General features: G+C 52.3%; 2 protein-coding genes across 2 annotated transcripts in view; one reads left to right on the top strand and one right to left on the bottom strand.

Moving 5' to 3' along the window:
• CRTC3 (CREB regulated transcription coactivator 3) overlaps positions 1-17,731 on the bottom strand; it is a gene marked incomplete at its 5' end in the record, with an annotated part of 1,283,408 nt that overhangs the window by 152,988 nt on the left and 1,112,689 nt on the right. The window lies entirely within an intron of this gene.
• The window catches only part of FANCI (FA complementation group I), a gene marked incomplete at its 5' end in the record, with an annotated part of 49,969 nt that overhangs the window by 31,429 nt on the left and 809 nt on the right, over positions 1-17,731 (top strand). The window contains 17 exons of the mRNA XM_081114714.1: positions 192-293; positions 1,228-1,404; positions 1,881-2,002; positions 2,745-2,909; positions 5,173-5,339; positions 6,349-6,422; positions 7,277-7,393; positions 10,564-10,615; positions 11,143-11,270; positions 11,358-11,426; positions 11,603-11,696; positions 12,198-12,385; positions 13,249-13,302; positions 13,383-13,442; positions 15,100-15,168; positions 16,513-16,608; positions 17,066-17,194. Coding sequence (XP_080970840.1) covers positions 192-293; positions 1,228-1,404; positions 1,881-2,002; positions 2,745-2,909; positions 5,173-5,339; positions 6,349-6,422; positions 7,277-7,393; positions 10,564-10,615; positions 11,143-11,270; positions 11,358-11,426; positions 11,603-11,696; positions 12,198-12,385; positions 13,249-13,302; positions 13,383-13,442; positions 15,100-15,168; positions 16,513-16,608; positions 17,066-17,194 — 1,863 coding nt within the window. The remainder of the gene's footprint in view (positions 1-191; positions 294-1,227; positions 1,405-1,880; positions 2,003-2,744; positions 2,910-5,172; positions 5,340-6,348; positions 6,423-7,276; positions 7,394-10,563; positions 10,616-11,142; positions 11,271-11,357; positions 11,427-11,602; positions 11,697-12,197; positions 12,386-13,248; positions 13,303-13,382; positions 13,443-15,099; positions 15,169-16,512; positions 16,609-17,065; positions 17,195-17,731) is intronic.

The following is a 17,731-nucleotide window of genomic DNA, read 5'->3' as shown; positions in this document are numbered from 1 at the left end:
GCCTCCTGCACACCCTCCACTGGGAATGTGCCCGCAACCAAGGTACATGCCCTTGACTGAAATCGAACCTGGGACCCTTCAGTCCGCAGGTCGACGCTCTAAACCAGTTAGGGCAAAGGTGCCTTTAGCTTGACCCATGTAAAGTGAAAAGCAGCGCTGAGCACAGTGTCTCTGTTCCTTGCCGCCTGTAGCTGAAACAGTTCTACGAGCCCCAGCCCGATGTGCTGCCTCCTCTGAAGTTAGAAGCTTGTATTTTGACCCAAGGAGATCAGATCTCGCTACAGGAGCCACTGGTGAGACTGCTTTTCTTCCTGTAGCCGTTGTTTTTACTGTTAAGATATTAACCCTGTTGATAGAGTTGATGGTTCGGAAGAGACGCCTTTCCCGTGAAGCTGTCTGCTCCTCCCGGTGAGCTCTTACCCTGACCGCTCCCTGCTTTTCTTTTCTGACCCATCATCACCCGTGTCTGTTGGTAAGATGTCTGTGTCGGCATCCGCCTCTTCCCCCAGGAGCACTTTGTCTCCACCTGTGGTTCTTGGATTGTGGTACTAAATGAATGTGCTTTAGGATGGGGCGGGAGGGAGGCTCGGACCAGATGACCCAGGGCCCCTGCTTCATTAGTCTGGAGGGCGTGGATGATGTAGGCTGAGCTAGCATTGGCGCGCTGTGGACCCCTCAGGGGAGCTAGGACAGGTTGGTCTTCTGTTCTTGCTTTCTAGCCTCAGAAAAACAGGGAAGCAAAGATAAAACTGAAACTCCACCCATTTAGAGCTCGTGGTCATGCCATGGTCATATTCTGCCTTCATGCACGGACCTTCTCTGCCATGCAGTGTCCTTAGCCTCGGAGATGCTGTGTTGGTCTCTGAGATTCCTTTAGCACAAACCCCCACCTTTAGAAAAGCCTCTGGGACTCAGAGAAGCCAGAGAGGACCGAGCTGCCCAGCCTGGCTCCATGGTGTTTGCACTGGATCAGAGGGAGCGCGTCCGCTGTTGCCTTGTGAGGTTCCAGCTTCTTACGAAGCCAGTTCCTTTGGGGAGGGCAGATCAGGAACCCAGGCCTCTGCTAGTGCAGCTTTTTGCAGTGTTGTTAATTTGGGTCAACGCAACTTGTGCTGCAAGCGCATAGCTTACTTTAGCCTGATAGGCAAGAATGAATTGTCGATCAGCAACAGCTTCGCACATTATCTCTGAACACTCAAGAATATTTCGTTCTTGTTTCTTCTACAGGACCATCTGCTGTGCTGCATCCAGCACTGCTTGGCCTGGTATAAGAGTAAAGTGATGCCCTCTCAGCAGGGAGAGGAGGAGGAGGAGGAGGAAGAAGGGTTCTACCAAGAGTTAGATGACATGTTGGAGTCTCTTACCAAGAGAATGATCAAGAGTGAACTAGAGGACTTTGAACTGGTAATTGCTAAATCTCTTATTTATTATTTACTAGATGCCCGGTGCACGAAATGCATGCACGGGTAGCGTTCCTAGGCCTGGCTGGCGATCAGGGCCTATAGGGGCCTTCTGGATGCCAGCCGGGGCCTTCCTTCATTCCCCGCCACCCCCTGGTGGTCAGCGCTCATCATAGCAAGTGATAGAACTCTGGAGGGGACACTTTGTGTATTAGCCTTTTATATATATAGATCATCAATTTTTAGAAATTGATTTTGAGAGAGAGAGAAACATGGATGTGAGACAGAGACATCAACCAGTTGCCTCCCACATGCAATCGGACCAGGGATCGAACCCGCAACCTGTTCCCTAATGGGACTCGAACCCACAGCCTTTCAGGATATGGGACAATGCTCCAACTGAGCCACAATGCCCAGCTCAGTTATGTTGTACAATGGAAGTTTTTGGAAGCTTGTTAGTTTTTCTCTGCTGTCTTTCAGGATAAATCAGCAGATTTTTCTCAGAGCACTGGTGTTGGCATCAAAAATAACATCTGTGCTTCTCTTGTGATGGGAGTTTGTGAGGTTCTAATGGAATATAATTTCTCCATCAGTAATTTCAGGTAAGCTATTGCTGTGATTCTAATTGCAGTTTGCCCAATTCTCCATTTTACAGGGGGGGGGGGGCACGGAGTGTGTTTTTCCTTCAGTATGCTAGTTACTGAACACACCACAGACATCAGTGTACCTCTCTTTTTTTAAAATCTGTTTTCATTGATTTTGAGAGAGAGAGAGGAAGGGAAAGGGATAGAGAGATAGAAACTTCAATGAGAGGGAAACATCCTTGATTGACTGCCTCCTGTGCGCCCTCACTGGGGATTGAGCCTGAAACCTAGGCATGTGCCCCGACTGGAAATTGAACCAGTGACTCTTGGCTTATGAGGCGCCGCTCAACCCCTGAGCAACACCAGCTGGGCCATGACAGTATCTCTTGGGTAGACATCTAGCCGAAGACCAGGCACCGTGTTTCCTACCAGGGAACACCCAAGCTATGACGGACAGGCAGGTGAATGCCGTGCCTCTAGCAGACTTTAATTCAGAATTCCTGGGCCCTGGCATCAAGAACTCCTCTTTTTGATTGGTGGTGGTGTGGGACCCTCATGCTCTGTATGGCCTGGTCCCAGTACAGGAGGAAACCATAGTTCGGCAGATCGCATGCCTGGGAGTTCATGGTGATGAGGGGTCATTCCCGCATGACAGTGTCTGGAATAGAGAGAGCATCTGCAGAAGCGCTGTGGTTTCCTCCGTGCGACAGGAAGCCACAGCCTGACGCTGTCCTTGGTGGGCTCTTCCCCTTGTCTGCAGCAAGAACAAGTTCGAGGACATCCTGAGCTTATTCACGTGTTACAAGAAACTCTCTGACATCCTGACTGAGAAAGCTGGCAAAGGCAAAACCAAAGCGGCCAGCAAAACCAGCGACAGCTTTCTGTCCTTAAAGTTTGTGTCTGATCTCCTCACCGCCCTTTTCAGGTGAGGGGCTGATAGAAAGGCAGCTGCGCTGTGACGACGCTGCTGGGCGCCCGGGAGGCACTGTCATCTGGGCGGGGGGGGCGTCATAGTTCTTCCCGTGCATGTGTGTTTCTCTGAGTCCCATGAGAGCCATTCCAGCAGATTAACAACCCCAGGAGGGGGTGTGGGAACCTCGGATTTATAGCCAGCCTGTCAGAGGTGCAGACAGCAGCCTGGACTCAGCATTCCGAGCTGGAGGGGGTCCTTGGGAACTTCGATCTGTAGCCCGCTGGTCTTTCAGAACCTGAGACATAACTCGGGTGGTACCTGGGCTGGCGGCTGGTGTCTGAAGTGGGGGGTGGGCAGTCTGGTAGGACGACCCCCAGCCTGCGGCATCTGATGCTCTTTGCAGCCGATAGTGTGCGAATGGCCTGCTTGGACGCCTAGAGTCCATCATCCGAAGCTTGCTGGATGCTGCTACCCTGAGCAGTCCCCAGAAAGCAGGAGGGACCTTCCTTCTCCCTTTCTCTAGGGACAGTACCCAAAGCCACGAGGAGAGCCTGTCCGTGCTGAGGTCCAGCAATGAGTTCATGCGCTACGCCGTGGGTGTGGCCCTGCGGAAGGTGCAGCAGCTGAAGGAGACGGGGCACGTGAGCGGCCCTGACGGGCAAAACCCAGACAAGATCTTCCAGAACCTCTGTGACATAACCCGGTAAGTCACGCACGCTCCCCCTCGGAAACCTGTCGCACTGGCTGTGGCGTCTCCAGGAGCGGATGATTGGAATAACTAAAACAAGTTTGAGGTAAAAGAACAAAGCAGACTCACACCCCCTGATTTCAGGTCTTTAATATATATATTGATTCCAGAGAGGAAGGGAGAGGCAGAGAAAGATAGGAACATCAGGGATGAGAGAGAATCATTGATCGGCTGCCTCCTACACACCGCCCCCCCAAACCCCCCTTTGGGGATCAAGCCCACAACCTGGGCATGTGCCCTGACCAGGAATCGAATTGTGAGCTACTGGTTCATAGGTCGATGCTCAACCACTGAGCCACACCAGCTGGGCTCAAGTCTTATAAAGTTGCTGTATTTAAGATAGTGTGTATTGGCAGAACCAGAGGAACAGAATAAACAGTTATAGGTTATTTGATTTAACAAAGGTGCAGAGGTAATTTAATGGAGAAAAGTCTCTTCTACAAATGGTTTTGAAACAATTGGGCATTCTTTCTTTTTTAAAAAATGTATTTTATTGATTTTTTACAGAGAGGAAGGGAGAGGGATAGAGAGCCAGAAACATCGATGAGAGAGAAACATTGATCAGCTGCCTCACGCACACCCCCTACTGGGGATGTGCCCGCATCCAAGGTACATGCCTTTGACCGGAATCGAACCTAGGACCTTTCAGTCCGCAGGCCGACGCTCTATCCACTGAGCCAAACCAGCTAGGGCCAATTGAGCACTCTTATACAAAAAAAAATAATCTGTATCCATTCCTGATGTCATATACAAAATATTAACTTGAAGTGGATCTGCATATAGCAAGTTTTATTTACTTGGCAGTTATAGCCAAATTTGAAACAACCCAAACGCCCACCAGCTGATGGATGAATTGGTGTAGAACAAGCTGTGGTACGTCCATTCAGTGGAAAACTGCTGAGCGACATGGGACAGACTGCCGACAGTTGTCCCGCGTAGGTGACTCTCAGAAGCATGTGCTAATACCTAACAAGCCAGACTCAAAAGGCGGCACGCTGAATGACACCATTTTTTGTTAATCCTCACTCATGGATGTTTTTACATTGATTTTTCTTTTTAGTGTAAGTGGAAGAGAGAGAAACATCGATGTGAGAGAAACACATCGATTGGTTGCCTCCTGCACGAGCCCTGACTGACCAGGGCCCGGGCTGGGGAGGAGCCTGCAACCAAGGTACATGCCCTCAACTGGAATTGAACCCGGGACTCTGGTCTGCAGGCCGATGCTCTATCCACTGAGCCAAACCAATGGGTGCTGAGTGATACCATGTCTATGTGATATTTTGTAAATGGTAAAACCATAGGGGCAGGAATCAGTGGTTGCTTGGAAAATGGCGGAAGAGCATTGGCTACAGAGGAGCGTGAAGGAGTTTCTGGGGAGACGGGACTACCTTGATGAGGGGACGATTGCACCTTGGTAACTTCGCTAAAATCCATAGAGCTGTACGTATGGAGGGTGTGAGTGTTACTGTATGTAAATGGCACCGCAGGGAAGCCGACTTTAAAAATAAAGTCTCTGTTCCCCTTCAGGGTCTTGCTCTGGAGATACACGTCCATTCCGACGTCCGTGGAGGAGCCGGGGAAGAAGGAGAAGGGGAAGAGCATCTCGCTGCTGTGCTTGGAGGGCTTGCAGAGGATCTTCAGCGCCGTGCAGCACTTCTTCCAGCCCCGCGTGCCCCAGTTCCTCCGCGCGCTGGGTGGGCACCTCTGCAAGATTCATGGCCTTGGTCTGGGTTTCTCTTTCTTTTTTTCTTTTTTTATATATTTTTTATTGATTTCAGAGAGGAAGGGAGAGGGAGAGGAAGATAGAAACATCAATGATGAGAGAGAATCATTGATCGGCTGCCTCCTGCACAACCCCTACTGGGGGTCGAGCCCACAACCTGGACATGTGCCCCCAACCAGAATTGAACCTGGGACCCCTCAGGCCACAGGCCAACGCTCTATCCACTGAGCCAAACCAGTCAGGGCTCTCTTTTTTTTAAATATATTTTTATTGATTTTAGGGAGAGAGAGAGAGAGAGAGAGAAACATCAGTGATGAGAGAGAATCATTGATCGCTGCCTCCTGCACGCCCCACACTGAGGACCAAGCCTGCAACCTGGGCATGTGCCCTTGACCAGAATCGAACCATGACCTCCAGGTTCATAGGTCTACGCTCAACCACTGAGCAACACTGGCCGGGCAGGGGGACGCTATTTACCCCATTACACAAGGTAGTGAGTTTTCGGTGTTTAAGGTTTCCATTCAGGTTTTTCTCTCTTCGCAGTTAGCTTTGGGTTGTCAGGGAACATTAATATTCCAGGGCTGCAAGTCATCACTCGCCCATGCAGGTAGAATGAACAGGGCGGAATTATTGGCATAAATGGCACAGCTGAAAGTGCATCACTGCATGCTGGCCGGGCTGGGTTCTCTTTCTTAACCGGACCTCTTGATTCTATTTGTTAACCTGTCATCGGTCATCTGAGCTCAGTCCTAAAGTTGCTAGGAAGTGACATGTAGTGGGTTCAGAATTGGCATGTACTGGACTGTGCTTAACCACGAACAGGGGCTGGAAAGCGGGACATAGTATGAAGAAATTGCATAACGTTAGGAATATATTCAAATCTGCCTGTAGGACGTTTTGTCTTTCTAAACTTTCAGCTACTAAAAGGCTAAAAGAGCATAATTCGTTTCAAGGAAGATAGAGTTCTCTCCCTTCCCTAGATGTCCCGGATAATGAGGAGGAGGTGGAAGTCACGGTCACCCAGAGGGCAGCGTTCCAGATCCGGCAGTTCCAGGTGAGCAGCCGTGGCAAGCTGCTGGGCTGGCCGGGGCCTCGCAGAGGCGCTGTTAGCAGGGCCAGCCGGGGGAACCAGGGACAGTGAGCAGGTAGGACGGGGTTTTCTCTGGGCCATCATCCAAACAAGTAGACATCACTCTTAGAGAGGAGGCAGCGCACAGAAAGGATGCTGGGCTGTGTGCTGAGGCAGCCGCCTGCCGCAGTCACTGCCCCGGGGATCACTGTGTGAGTGGACACACACAGATGGCCTGGAGCCCGTTAAGTGTGGAATTTGTCTTTGTTTTGTGTCGCTGGCGTAATTGGGGTTTGTCAGGTTTCATAAAGGCTGGACAGTGCCTAACCGTCTGATTAGTTGTCATACTATCAGAATAACTTTAAAGTTTCTGCTGGGCTCCAGGTTCTGTTCCAGGGACTGGTAGATGCGGGAGGGAAGAAGGGAGACAGAGTCCCTCCCCCCGGGTGCTCACCTGGAGTGGGGGAGACTCGCAGACAAATACAGTTCATTCAGGTGGTTGGAGACGAACAGAGAAAAGGAAGACAGGGCAGGGGTGTAGGGAATGCTGGGGTGGGGGGTATCTGAACCTGGGCGATGGATGGGCGCAGGGAGCTGTAAACCGCCCGGAATGGGGTGCACAGTCCTTCCTAATGTGCAGGGGGAGGGGTCTGTAGTGTTTAAGAGACGCTCACGTTGATGGTGGAAAACAGGGTAGGAAACTAGCTGCTCCATCAAGTTTATCTTCAGATTTTGTCCTCTCTGAGTCCTGTTGGCCCAGCCTTGGGGGTCTCTAGCGAGATGTTTCTCCTCCCTGATATGAACATGTCTGCTCATGTGTCCGTACTTTCCTTTCTCAGAGGTCCTTGTTGAACTTACTTAGCAGCCAAGAGGAGGAGTTTAACAGCAAGGAAGCCCTGCTCCTCGTCAGCGTCCTCACCAGCTTGGCCAGGCTGCTGGAGCCCACCTCCCCTCAGGTATGGCCCCTCCTTCAGTCCCACCTCTCATCCCACAGAAGGGCAGGGTACTGCATCTTAAAAGACCATAGCTAGCCCTGGCCGGTTTGGCTCAGTGGATAAAGCGTCGGCCTGTGGACTGAAGGGTCCCAGGTTCGGTTCCCGTCAAGGGCACATGCCTGGGTTGCGGGCTCGATCCCCAGTAGGGGGTGTGCAGGAGGCAGCCGATCAATGATTCTCTCTCATCATTGCTGTTTCTATCCCTCCCTCTGAAATCAATAAAAAATCTGTATTAAAAAAACACGTATCTAAATATCCTCTCCAAGTCTAGCTTATTTTAGACTGTACCTTTAATTATGCTCCTGAGTTCGTTAACGTGAGACCTGTTAGGTTACCCTTCCTGCATGGTGCTCCTACCCTGACAGCATCTCAAGCAGCCGCACAGGCGGGAGCACTGCTTTCGTCTGGCCACCGTCAAGGGTGAACGGGGAGCACTATGGGTGCCCTCGACCTTCTTATCCTATGGAAATGTGCTAATTGTTAGGAAGGTAGCTGCCCGGCCAGCGTGGCTCAGTGGTTGAGCATCGACTTATGAACCAGGAGGTCACAGTTCGATTCCCAATCAGGGCACATGCCTGGGTTGCAGGCTCCATCCCCAGTGGGGGTGTGCAGGAGACAGCCGATCAATAATTCTCATCATTGATGTTTCTCTCTCTCCCTCTCCCCTTCTCTCTGAAATCAATAAAAGTGTATTTAACAAAGAATATATGTATATATTTAATATACTTAAAATATATATGTGTGTGTACATATATGTACGTGTGTAGCTAAAATTGACTTTTAGCTAATATATATATAGCTAAAATTGATTTTTAGCTGACATTCAGCAGTTGCTTTCCTCAGCAGCGTTAGCGGGTACTGACTTTGGGGGCAATTCAACCAAAGGTGATTGAGTCAGAAAGTGTGGCTGCAATCCCAAAGCGGAAGCAGTCTGCCGAGAGAAGTTGTGTGGCAGCAGACGGACAGTTGTGTTCACACCCAGGGAAGAATGCGGGGAGGGCCACGTCTTATGGGTCTGCGCCTTTCAGGAGGAGCTCCCAGCAGCAGGACAGGGAGCGTCCTGGAGCGCCGGGCTGTGTTCTCCCACGTGGCCTCCCTGGTCTGTGAGGACACTGGAGCCCAGGGGACAGGCTCCCCGTGTGCGCCCGTACTTATGGGCCAGCTGGTCTTCAAGAGGCCACAGCCTGGGGTGCTCGGGTGGTGTGGTGTGTGAGTGCTGGAAAGCAGACCTGATTCCCCTCTCCTCCAGGTCCAGGTAGCCCAAAGAAGTCCCTTTTGCTAGCACTTCATCCTGGAGCCAAACAACTCACCCCACCCACTTCCACCTTCATTCTTTCCTCCCATAACTTTGCTGCAAAGGACAGAGGACTAGGAAAGAAATATGACGACAGGCAGGGGGACGTTTGAGGGAAAATAAACGGGCTTGGAAAGGCTTATATATATAGGGAAGTTTTGTTTGTTTTTTAAAATATATTTTATTGATTTTTTACAGAGAGGAAGGGAGAGGGATAGAGAGTTAGAAACATTAATCAGCTGCCTCCTGCACACCCCCTACTGGGGATGTGCCCGCAACCAAGGTACATGCCCTTGACCGGAATCGAACCTGGGACCCTTCAGTCCGCAGGCCGACGCTCCATCCACTGAGCCAAACCGGTTAGGGCAGGAAGTTGTTGTTTTTTAATCATCACTTCCCCCCATAATCTCAGGTAGTCACTTGTTTGGGGGCTTTGTTGTTGTTTTTTTGTTAATCCTCACCTGAGGATATTTTTCCATTGATTTTTAGAGAGAGTGGGAGGGAGGGGGAGAGACAGAGAGAAACATCGATGTGAGAGAGACACATTGATTGGTTGCCTCCTGCCCACGCCCCGACCAGGGCCGGGAATCAAGCCTACAACCAAGGTGCGTGCCCTTGACCAGAACCGAACCCAGGACCCTTCAGTACGTGGGCTGACGCTGCACCACTGAGCCACACCAGCCAGGGCAGTCCCTTGTCTTGTAAATTTAATTTCGAACAGATAATAAGTCTTAGGATTTGAAGACCAATAATTATAGAGACATTTATAGTCAGTGGCCTCCTCCTATCCTGTTCATGCCGCCCACCTGTCCAGCTCCTCTTCTCCCCCAAAAGTACATACCTTTTCTTAGCTTCTTATGCATCCTTCAAGTTTCCTTAATCCCGGAGAAGCAAATACGAATGGAGCTCCTTTTCCCGTCCTCACCCCTCCTCACACCAAAGCGTGTTCTGCCTCCTGCTGGTTCCATTCACACGGCACTGCAGGCCTTTCTGCCTCTGTTCACAGCTTTCAGATGTAGGCTCTGAATTTACTATTCCCCCAGTACAGCAAAAGGAGTTCCTACTGGCTGGCTTGCACTTACGTATCACAGCCTGTCTGGGCCTTTGGGCTGCAGGCCATGGGAGGAACTGCTGGGCAGGAAGCTCAGTGTGTCTCCTCTACCACCTAAGAAAAATGCTGGGTTTTGCCTTTTTTAATTTTTTTTAATTGGTTTCAGATAGGAAGGGGGAGAGGGAGAGAGAAACATCAGTGATGAGAGAGAATCATGGATCGGCTGCTTCCTGCACACCCCCCACTGGGGATGGAGCCCGCAACCCGGGCACGTGCCCTTGACCGGAGTAGAACCCAGGACCCTTCTGCAGGCCAAACCAGCTAGGGCACCTCTTCTATTTTCTGCTTACTCCCTTCTAACCTCCTCTGGCCTCTTGTCTCCTAAAAGCGAATTCTGCCGTCTTTGTGGCCAGGACCTTACTCTCCTGCCCCTCTCCACTCGCCTGATGTCCTTGGAGATGCCCCAGGGCTGCGGGACACAGGGAGGAAGGAAGGAACTCCAGGCCTGGACATAGTTATGGGGCGGGGAGGCTGGGGGTGAGACCCAGACTGGGATCCCAGGACATTTGGCCCTTAATGAGGGCATAGACTTGGGGAATTAAGTTGTTTGCTATCTTAGAAGGAAAGTATCAATAATTCTCATAATTTTGGGCCTACTCTGTGCTGTTCCAAGTAGATGTTCCAGTTGGTCCGGGCACGTGTATTGGAGGATGGTTAGACGGGGGAAGGTCTAGGGCTCTTGTAGATGCGTCTCGGCCGTTTCTGTAATAGCTGAACGGTCTCTAGTTTGTGCAGATGTTATCCTGGACATCCAAGATCTGCAAAGAAAACAGCCGGGGTGAGTTTCCTGCCGCGCGTCCTGTCAGCTTTATTTAAAATCATCGCCGAATAGCATTTACGCATTCAGCAGAATAGCCCACATGAGAAAGAGACACAGCACATGTCGGGGGGCATAGAGCGGTGGGGCCTCTGCTCACATCCACTCTGGAACACTGGCACTGTCGACACAAAAGAGTGCTTGCTCTATGACCCCCTGTAGATCAAGTTCAAAATCAGACAAGACTGGATGTGAGGTCAGGGTAGCAGTTTCGTTGTTGGGGCGATCGAGGCAGAGGCTTTCTGGGTGCGGGCTACGCGGCGGTCGGGGTGACCGGTCTTGGAAACTGTCTCCCTCCTTTGGGCACGTGGAGATCAGGGCACGTTTGTGGGTGAGCTACTGGTCCAAGTGGGCAGCTGGGCGGGGGCCGGGGGGGAGGGGCGTTGTGCCAGGACATGATGAGCTACGTGTCCTGGCCGGGCACCCCTCCCCTGAAGCACTGACGGGGTGATAACTCAGCCTCTGATTCTCTTCCCTCCCTGCCCTAGAGGATGCCTTGTTTTGCAAGGGCGCGATGAACCTGCTCTTCAGCCTCCACATCGCGCATAAGAGCCCTGTCGCCCTGCTGCGTGACCTGTCCCAGGACATCCACGGGCACCTTGGGGACATAGATGAGGTAGAGGGGCAGCCTTCAGCACAGGACTGGGGGTGAGGGTCAGGGCACAGCCTACGCCGTTACAGCTCATTCTCTCTCGCTCCCCAGGATGTCGAGGTGGAGAAAACAAACCACTTTGCGGTGGTGAATTTGCGAACAGCGGCCCCTACCGTCTGTGTAAGTCCTGATCCCGGAGCATGGAAACAGCCCTGTCATCCTTCCCACTTTATGTCCCCCGAAGAGTGACTTACAGGGACTTACGTCCTGGTCCTGTGACCCACCACAGGTGGCCATGGCTGTTCTGTTTGGCCGCCGAGGGCAGTGGCCATGGCAGGCATCCCTTCCTTTCACAGCTGCTGGTTCTGAGTCAGGCTGAGAAGGTCCTGGAAGAAGTGGACTGGCTGATCACCAAGCTTAAGGGACAAGTGAGCCAAGAAACCGTATCAGGTGAGACGAGTTCAGGGTGGGGTGCCAGGAGTCGGGGGAGAGCAGCGTCCACCAGGGTCCAGCCCAGACCACCTCCTGAGCTGTGTGTATGAGCGAGGTCTGCCGGGGCTGTACGGTGGCTTCTGACAGCGGGTGTCCCTTCACTGCGTGGCGAGTCACATGCTCATTTCCCTGCACACCTCCTAGTTAACGTGTCAATTTCTGAGGCTCCTTCACTTTCACTAGAAAGGAAGGCTATGCCCTGGCTGGTTTGGCTCAGTGGATAGAGCGTCAGCCTGTGGACTGAAGGGTCCCAGGTTCGATTCCGGTCAAGGACACATGCTGGGGTTACGGGCTTGACCCCCAGCAGGGGGTGTGCAGGAGGCAGCCGATCAATGATTCCCTCTCATCACTGATGTTTCTATCTTTCCCCCCCTTCCTCTCTGAAATAAAATAATATATATTTAAAAAAAGAAAGGAAGGCCAGCTGGGTTTGAACGCGCCAATTTCATTTCCCTTCAGAAGAGGCCTCTTCCCAGGCAGCCCTCCCGAACCATCCCGTGGAGAAAGCCGTCATCATGCAGCTGGGCACGCTGCTCACCTTCTTCCACGAGCTGGTGCAGACCGCCCTGCCCTCGGGCAGCTGCGTGGACACCCTGCTAAGGGACCTGTGCAAGATGTACACCATTCTCACCGCACTTGTCAAATACGTGAGTATCTGAGTGAGGACCAGGGTCACCACCACTGTCCCCAGCGGGTCAGGACACCGGCCACGTCCTGGTTTGGTCAGTAGGTGGCAGGCGTCCCCACAGGCCAGGAGGAAACAGTTGGTGGCCTTTATTTCCTTGGCATATGAATATGTGGCACCTGATTGAGAGTGAATGCCTTGCGCTAGCCTGTTTGGCTCAGTGGATAGCGCGTCAGCCTGCAAACCAAAGGATCCTGGGTTCAATTCCGGTCAAGTGCATGTACCTAGTTCCAGGCTCCTGTCCGACCTGGGCCCATGCAGGAGGCAACCAATCGATGTGTTTCTCTCACATCGATGTTTCTCTCTGTCTTTCCCTCTCTTCCACTCTCTCTGAAAATCAATGGGAAAATATCCTCAGGTGAGGATTAAAAAAAAAGTGAGTGCCTCTTCAAACATCTTCTAAGACTCAATCTGGATGTAGGGACTGTCCCTGAAGGGTTTTTAAAGGGATGAGCTGAACAAATTCAAAACAAACCCTTCCTGTCGGGTCGGCGTGGCTCAGTGGTTGAGCACTGACCTATGAACCAGAACCAGGAGGTCACGGTTCGATGCCCAGTCAGGGCACATGCCCGGGTTGCAGGCTCGATCCCCAGTGTGGGGTGTGCAGGAGGCAGCCAATCAGTGATTCTCTCTCATCATTGATGTTTCTATCTCCCTCTTCCTTCCTCTCTGAAATCAATACAAATATATATATTTGGGGGGGCGGGGACACCTGTCCTGTTGGTGGAGCTAGGAGCTTTGAGGAGGGGAAAGGATGCCTGTGTACCTTTAGCGTGTGGGACATTTGCATAGGATGACACACTAAATCCAGGAATCTTTTGTTAGTATATCCAGGTGTGTCGGAGCGCCAGAGGAATTCCAAAGATAATGGAGAAGCTGGTGAGTTGGGAACGCCTTCCTCAGGAGGGGGGGAAGCTGTTATTCCTGCGCTTACCTCAGCTTCCTCTTTTTTTCTGCAGGTGAAGCTGTCGGGTTCTCACCTGACCCCTGTATGCTATTCCTTCATTTCTTACGTGCAGGTAAGTGGTTCAGAGGTCGTGCCATAGTAGAGCTCCATGTGAGAGGGCTCCCTGAGTTCCCTGGGGACTGCGTGGTCACCTGAGCCGAGTGTATGTAAAGTTGCTTACATGAGCCCAAGGTGCCCATGTGAGACCAAGCCAAGGCCTGAGATCTGTGCAGCAAGGAAAAGGTGTGTCTGATTTGATGAGAGATACATGCAGTAGGCTTGCATTTAGAGCCAGGAAGGAACGGGTGTGCTGGGCTCAGCGACTTGGTTTATTTCTGGGGGATTCCGATCCCATCGGCCTGCGAGTCGAATAGCAGTGAGCCGTGAAGAAGGGACAAGCTTGGGCGGAGGAGAGAGCAGCCCCGTCAGGGAGAATCACACTAGGACTAGTTTGTGTATTCTAGGTCTTTCCCCCTTTCCTGAACATATTTGACTTAAAGCCTTGCAGGTCAGCTGACCCACAAGCAAACACTGTTCTCTGAAGGTGAGCACTTCATAGAAAAATCATGGTTGTGTTGTGAGGAAGTTCAGGGCTTCGTTGGAAAGTCTGGAAGGAGGATTCTCCGAAAGGTCAGGGGGCCTATAGGGAGACCTTGCCGAAGGCAGCAGCCCCTCCCTTGACTTTTCCAAACAAGTCCGAGCCCCCAGGTGTTTTGCTAGAATCTCTGTTTAGTCTTTAGACATGACCTTGTAGAAGCATGTGCTTTTTCAGTGATACTTAACTTACCCTGATGATTGTGTCTGGAGGTTAATTTGAGTTCAAGCTGTTGTGACAACAAAAGCCTGAGGAGGCAGGTGAACGGGGCTCTTTGGTTGCTATAGCCAAGCAGTCCCTTAGCCCTCGCTTTCACAGAAACGTGTGTCAGAGTAATCCATTCATCCGTCGCTTGGGCTGCTGGTCAGCCCCGGCCTTGCGTTTGCACATCTTTCAGAGAACGGTTCCCTCTTACAGCCCCTCCTGCTCTCACATGGCTCCCGCGCTGTAACTTCTGTCCGTTTTCAGGGCTGTTTCTCATCCTCTTCCCTGCCCCACAGGGCATGGTATGCCTGGGCCTAGGAGGCATCTGACTCCCCTGGGGGTGAAGGCTCCTGTTTGTGTGCCTCACACAGGGTGGCTTCTCTGCATCTCAGATCTGCCTTATCAGAACCCTGTACTTCCTGTCTCCTTTATCCGTTCCTACTTTCTCAGCTCCTCCTTCTCCGATTAGCTACAGCATTGAGAAGTTTCCTGGGACTTGAAACCCTTCTCCAGCGCGTGACCACATGGCTTAGAAGACACATCTGGCGGTTGCCTCCGGGCGGGAAGGCTGCAGGCCCTGGAACTGCCTCTCCACCTTCCTCTCCTTCAGGGAACCCTTTCAGCAACAGCTGAAGGCCCTGCTGCCTCCTCCTCATCCCCCTTTAACTGGCCGTCTGTGCCTCCCTGGCCTGGTGCAGGAGCCTTGGTCCTGCCCTCGCCTCCATGTGCTGATTCCGGGAGCCAAACTGCAAACCTCCCAGCAACAGAGTGAGGGCTGTGGGTGCCACATGCTTCCCATCCTCCACACCCGCTGCAGGACAGTCTCCTTAGCCAGGCTCCGTCCCCTCGGGGGTCCCCATGCCCGGCTGTACCCACCGCCTAGAAAACGACCTGCTGGTCTTCGGGAGTAAGAGGGTGGTTTCTGTTCTAGAACAAGAGCAGGAGCCCGCAGTGCCCAGGAGGAAAGAAGAAGAGCGCTGCTGCTGGAGCCGTGGCCATGGTAAGCCGCGGGCGCTTTCACCACTGTGGCTGCTGGCGGAAGCGTCACAGAAATGAGACCGGGCAGGTCTGAGGGGACAGGAAGTGGCCAGTGGTTGCCTGGAGCTGGGATCGGATTGGAGACTGGGAGGTGCCTGCTAAGAGGGCTGCAGGCTGCTTCGTGGACATGAAGATGCTCAAGTATTTCTAAGGGGAGATGGTTGCACAATCTGAATATACCAACACACGGGACTGTACAGTGGAAAGGGGTGAATTGTGTGGTATGTGAATTGTATCTCAGCGCTGCTACAGAACTGTGTGTGGCTGCTGCTCAGCTAACGGGTTTTATGTTCAGATGGAGCATCGGTTTTCCTCTGAACCACAAAACACACGCTTTATTCAGGAAGCTTCAGAAAATGTTGAGCTCTTGTTTTAAAAATAGAAACAGCTTGGGGTGTGCTCTGGGAGGGACCCTTTGAGGAAAAGTGGGTGAGAGCAGAAGGCACTGCTCCAGCCTCAGGGGCAGGTAGGCAGGAACCGCTGGGTTTTAGGAGATCTAGACACACTCACACTGGATGCAGTAATCCCACCTTCAGGGTGCTGTCACTAACAGGGCTGGAAAATGGGGTTTAGTGCATTTACACTGTAGAATACTGTGCAGACGTGAAAAAATAAAATACTGCCGCCAAGATAGTGTTTTTAAAAAAGAAAAATCATGAGAAGTGCCCTCATTTGTGGGGGGTTTAACTATACAGAAGCACATCTATATACATAAGAAATGGCTGGAAGGATCCACAAGCTAGAATGCAAACGGGAACTTCATCTCAGTAATGAAAACTCACGTGCAGACTAGAAAGAGGAGGTAGAGCCAGTGTAGTCTTAATAGTATCGAGTCAGCTCTAGCCCGTTTGGCTCAGTGGATAGTGTTGGCCTGCAGACTGAAGGGTCCCGGGTTTGAGTCTGGTCAAGGGCACATGCCCGAGTTGCCGGGATCCCTAGTCGGGGGGTGTACAGGAGGCAGCCGATCCATGATTCTCTCTCATCATTGATGTTTCTGTCTCCCTCCCCCTTCCTATCTGACATCAGTAAGAGAGGCAACCACAGTTCTCCCGATGGCCCTTCCCTGGCCAGCCTCTAGGTGCCAGCAAGTACTTAGGGTAATCAGTGGAAGGACTCGGTGTGCTCTCTGCTGGCATTGAAGTCCTTTGATGAGATGGAACTGCCAACCATCTTAGGTGGCTGGTACCTGAGCAAAAGTGCATTTGATTGAAAGATGGCCCAGCGTTCCCCAAAGCCATGGTGGTTCTGACAGCTTTGGAAGACCTCAGGAACCCCTGAACCTGAACGTAGGGCTTCTCTCCCGCAGGCCAGAGTTCTTCGGGAAACCAAGCCAATCCCCAACCTCATCTTCGCCATTGAACAGTATGAGAAATTCCTCATCTTCCTCTCCAAGAGGTCCAAGGTAAACACACTCTCTTCTCTTCTACCCGTTCATTTACCTGGAGGGGACCTGCCACTGAGGCAGCCAGGCTGCATGGGGAGGGTGCGGCCCTTTCTGTGTCTGACCTGACAGCCTCAATCCAGACAACCCGTAGGAAACTGTTGGAGCCCTGCTCAGGGGTTGAGCATTGACCTATGAACCAGGAGGTCACGGTTCGATTCCCAGTCAGGGCACATGCCTGGGTTGTGGGCTCATCCCCAGTGGGGGGCGTGCAGGAGGCAGCCGATCAATGAATCTCTCTCATCATTGATGTTTCTATTTCTCTCTCTCTCTCTGAAATCGAAAGAAAAAGAAACTGGTGGGAAAGCAGGGCCAGGGCGTGAGCTCGCTTTAAGTAGGACCTGAGGGGTGTAGGTGAGGCTGGGGCGGCCCTGCGTGTGCAGCAGCAGGAACATGTGCCGCGCTTGTGTCCATACAGGTGAACCTGATGCAGCACATAAAGCTCAGCACCTCGCGGGACTTCAAGATCAAGGGGAACATCCTGGACATGCTTCTCCGAGAGGAGGAGGAAGAGGAGGAGGAGGAGGAGAATGACGAGAACAGAGAGGTCGGTGTCTGCTTCCGACTGGGGGCAGGAGTCCTGCCACCCTTCCCAACGGGCTGCGGGGAGCCTGTCTGGGAGCAGCCGCAGGAAAATGGGGGGGCAACAGCCAGACAGAGGATGGGCTGAAAGGGCGCCAGGCCGAGACACAACTAAACCCTCAAGAGGAGGAGGTTCAGAAGCTTTGAGCTACACCCAGGGGCCCACACTTACATACATTTGGGGCACACATTTCCAGAAGGGGTGGTGACGAAACGAGGTCTGTCTGTGGGTGACGCATTGGAGCTGACCGCCCGGCCCCAGCGTTCTGGCTCAGGACCTGCTGTGCTTCCTCCTCCCTCCTCCCTCCTCCCTCCTCCCTCGGCCTGTTCGCTCCTTTGGTTTCCGTTGATAGCACACCCTGGGCCTGCAGCACCTTTGAAGCAGGGCCCAGAGTTGGATAAACGCTCGAATTTCTGGCTTCTCAAAACTTCTGCCCCCCACACTGTCCCACTCCAGGCCATGGTGTCCCTGCCCCGTCCACTCCCTCGACCTGCTTGCCGC

The sequence above is a fragment of the Myotis nattereri genome (assembly GCF_964212035.1).
Source record: "Myotis nattereri genome assembly, chromosome: 21".
NCBI lineage: Eukaryota > Metazoa > Chordata > Mammalia > Chiroptera > Vespertilionidae > Myotis > Myotis nattereri.
Note: the sequence above shows the minus strand (reverse complement) of the source record. Positions and strands in the feature narration are given on the sequence as shown.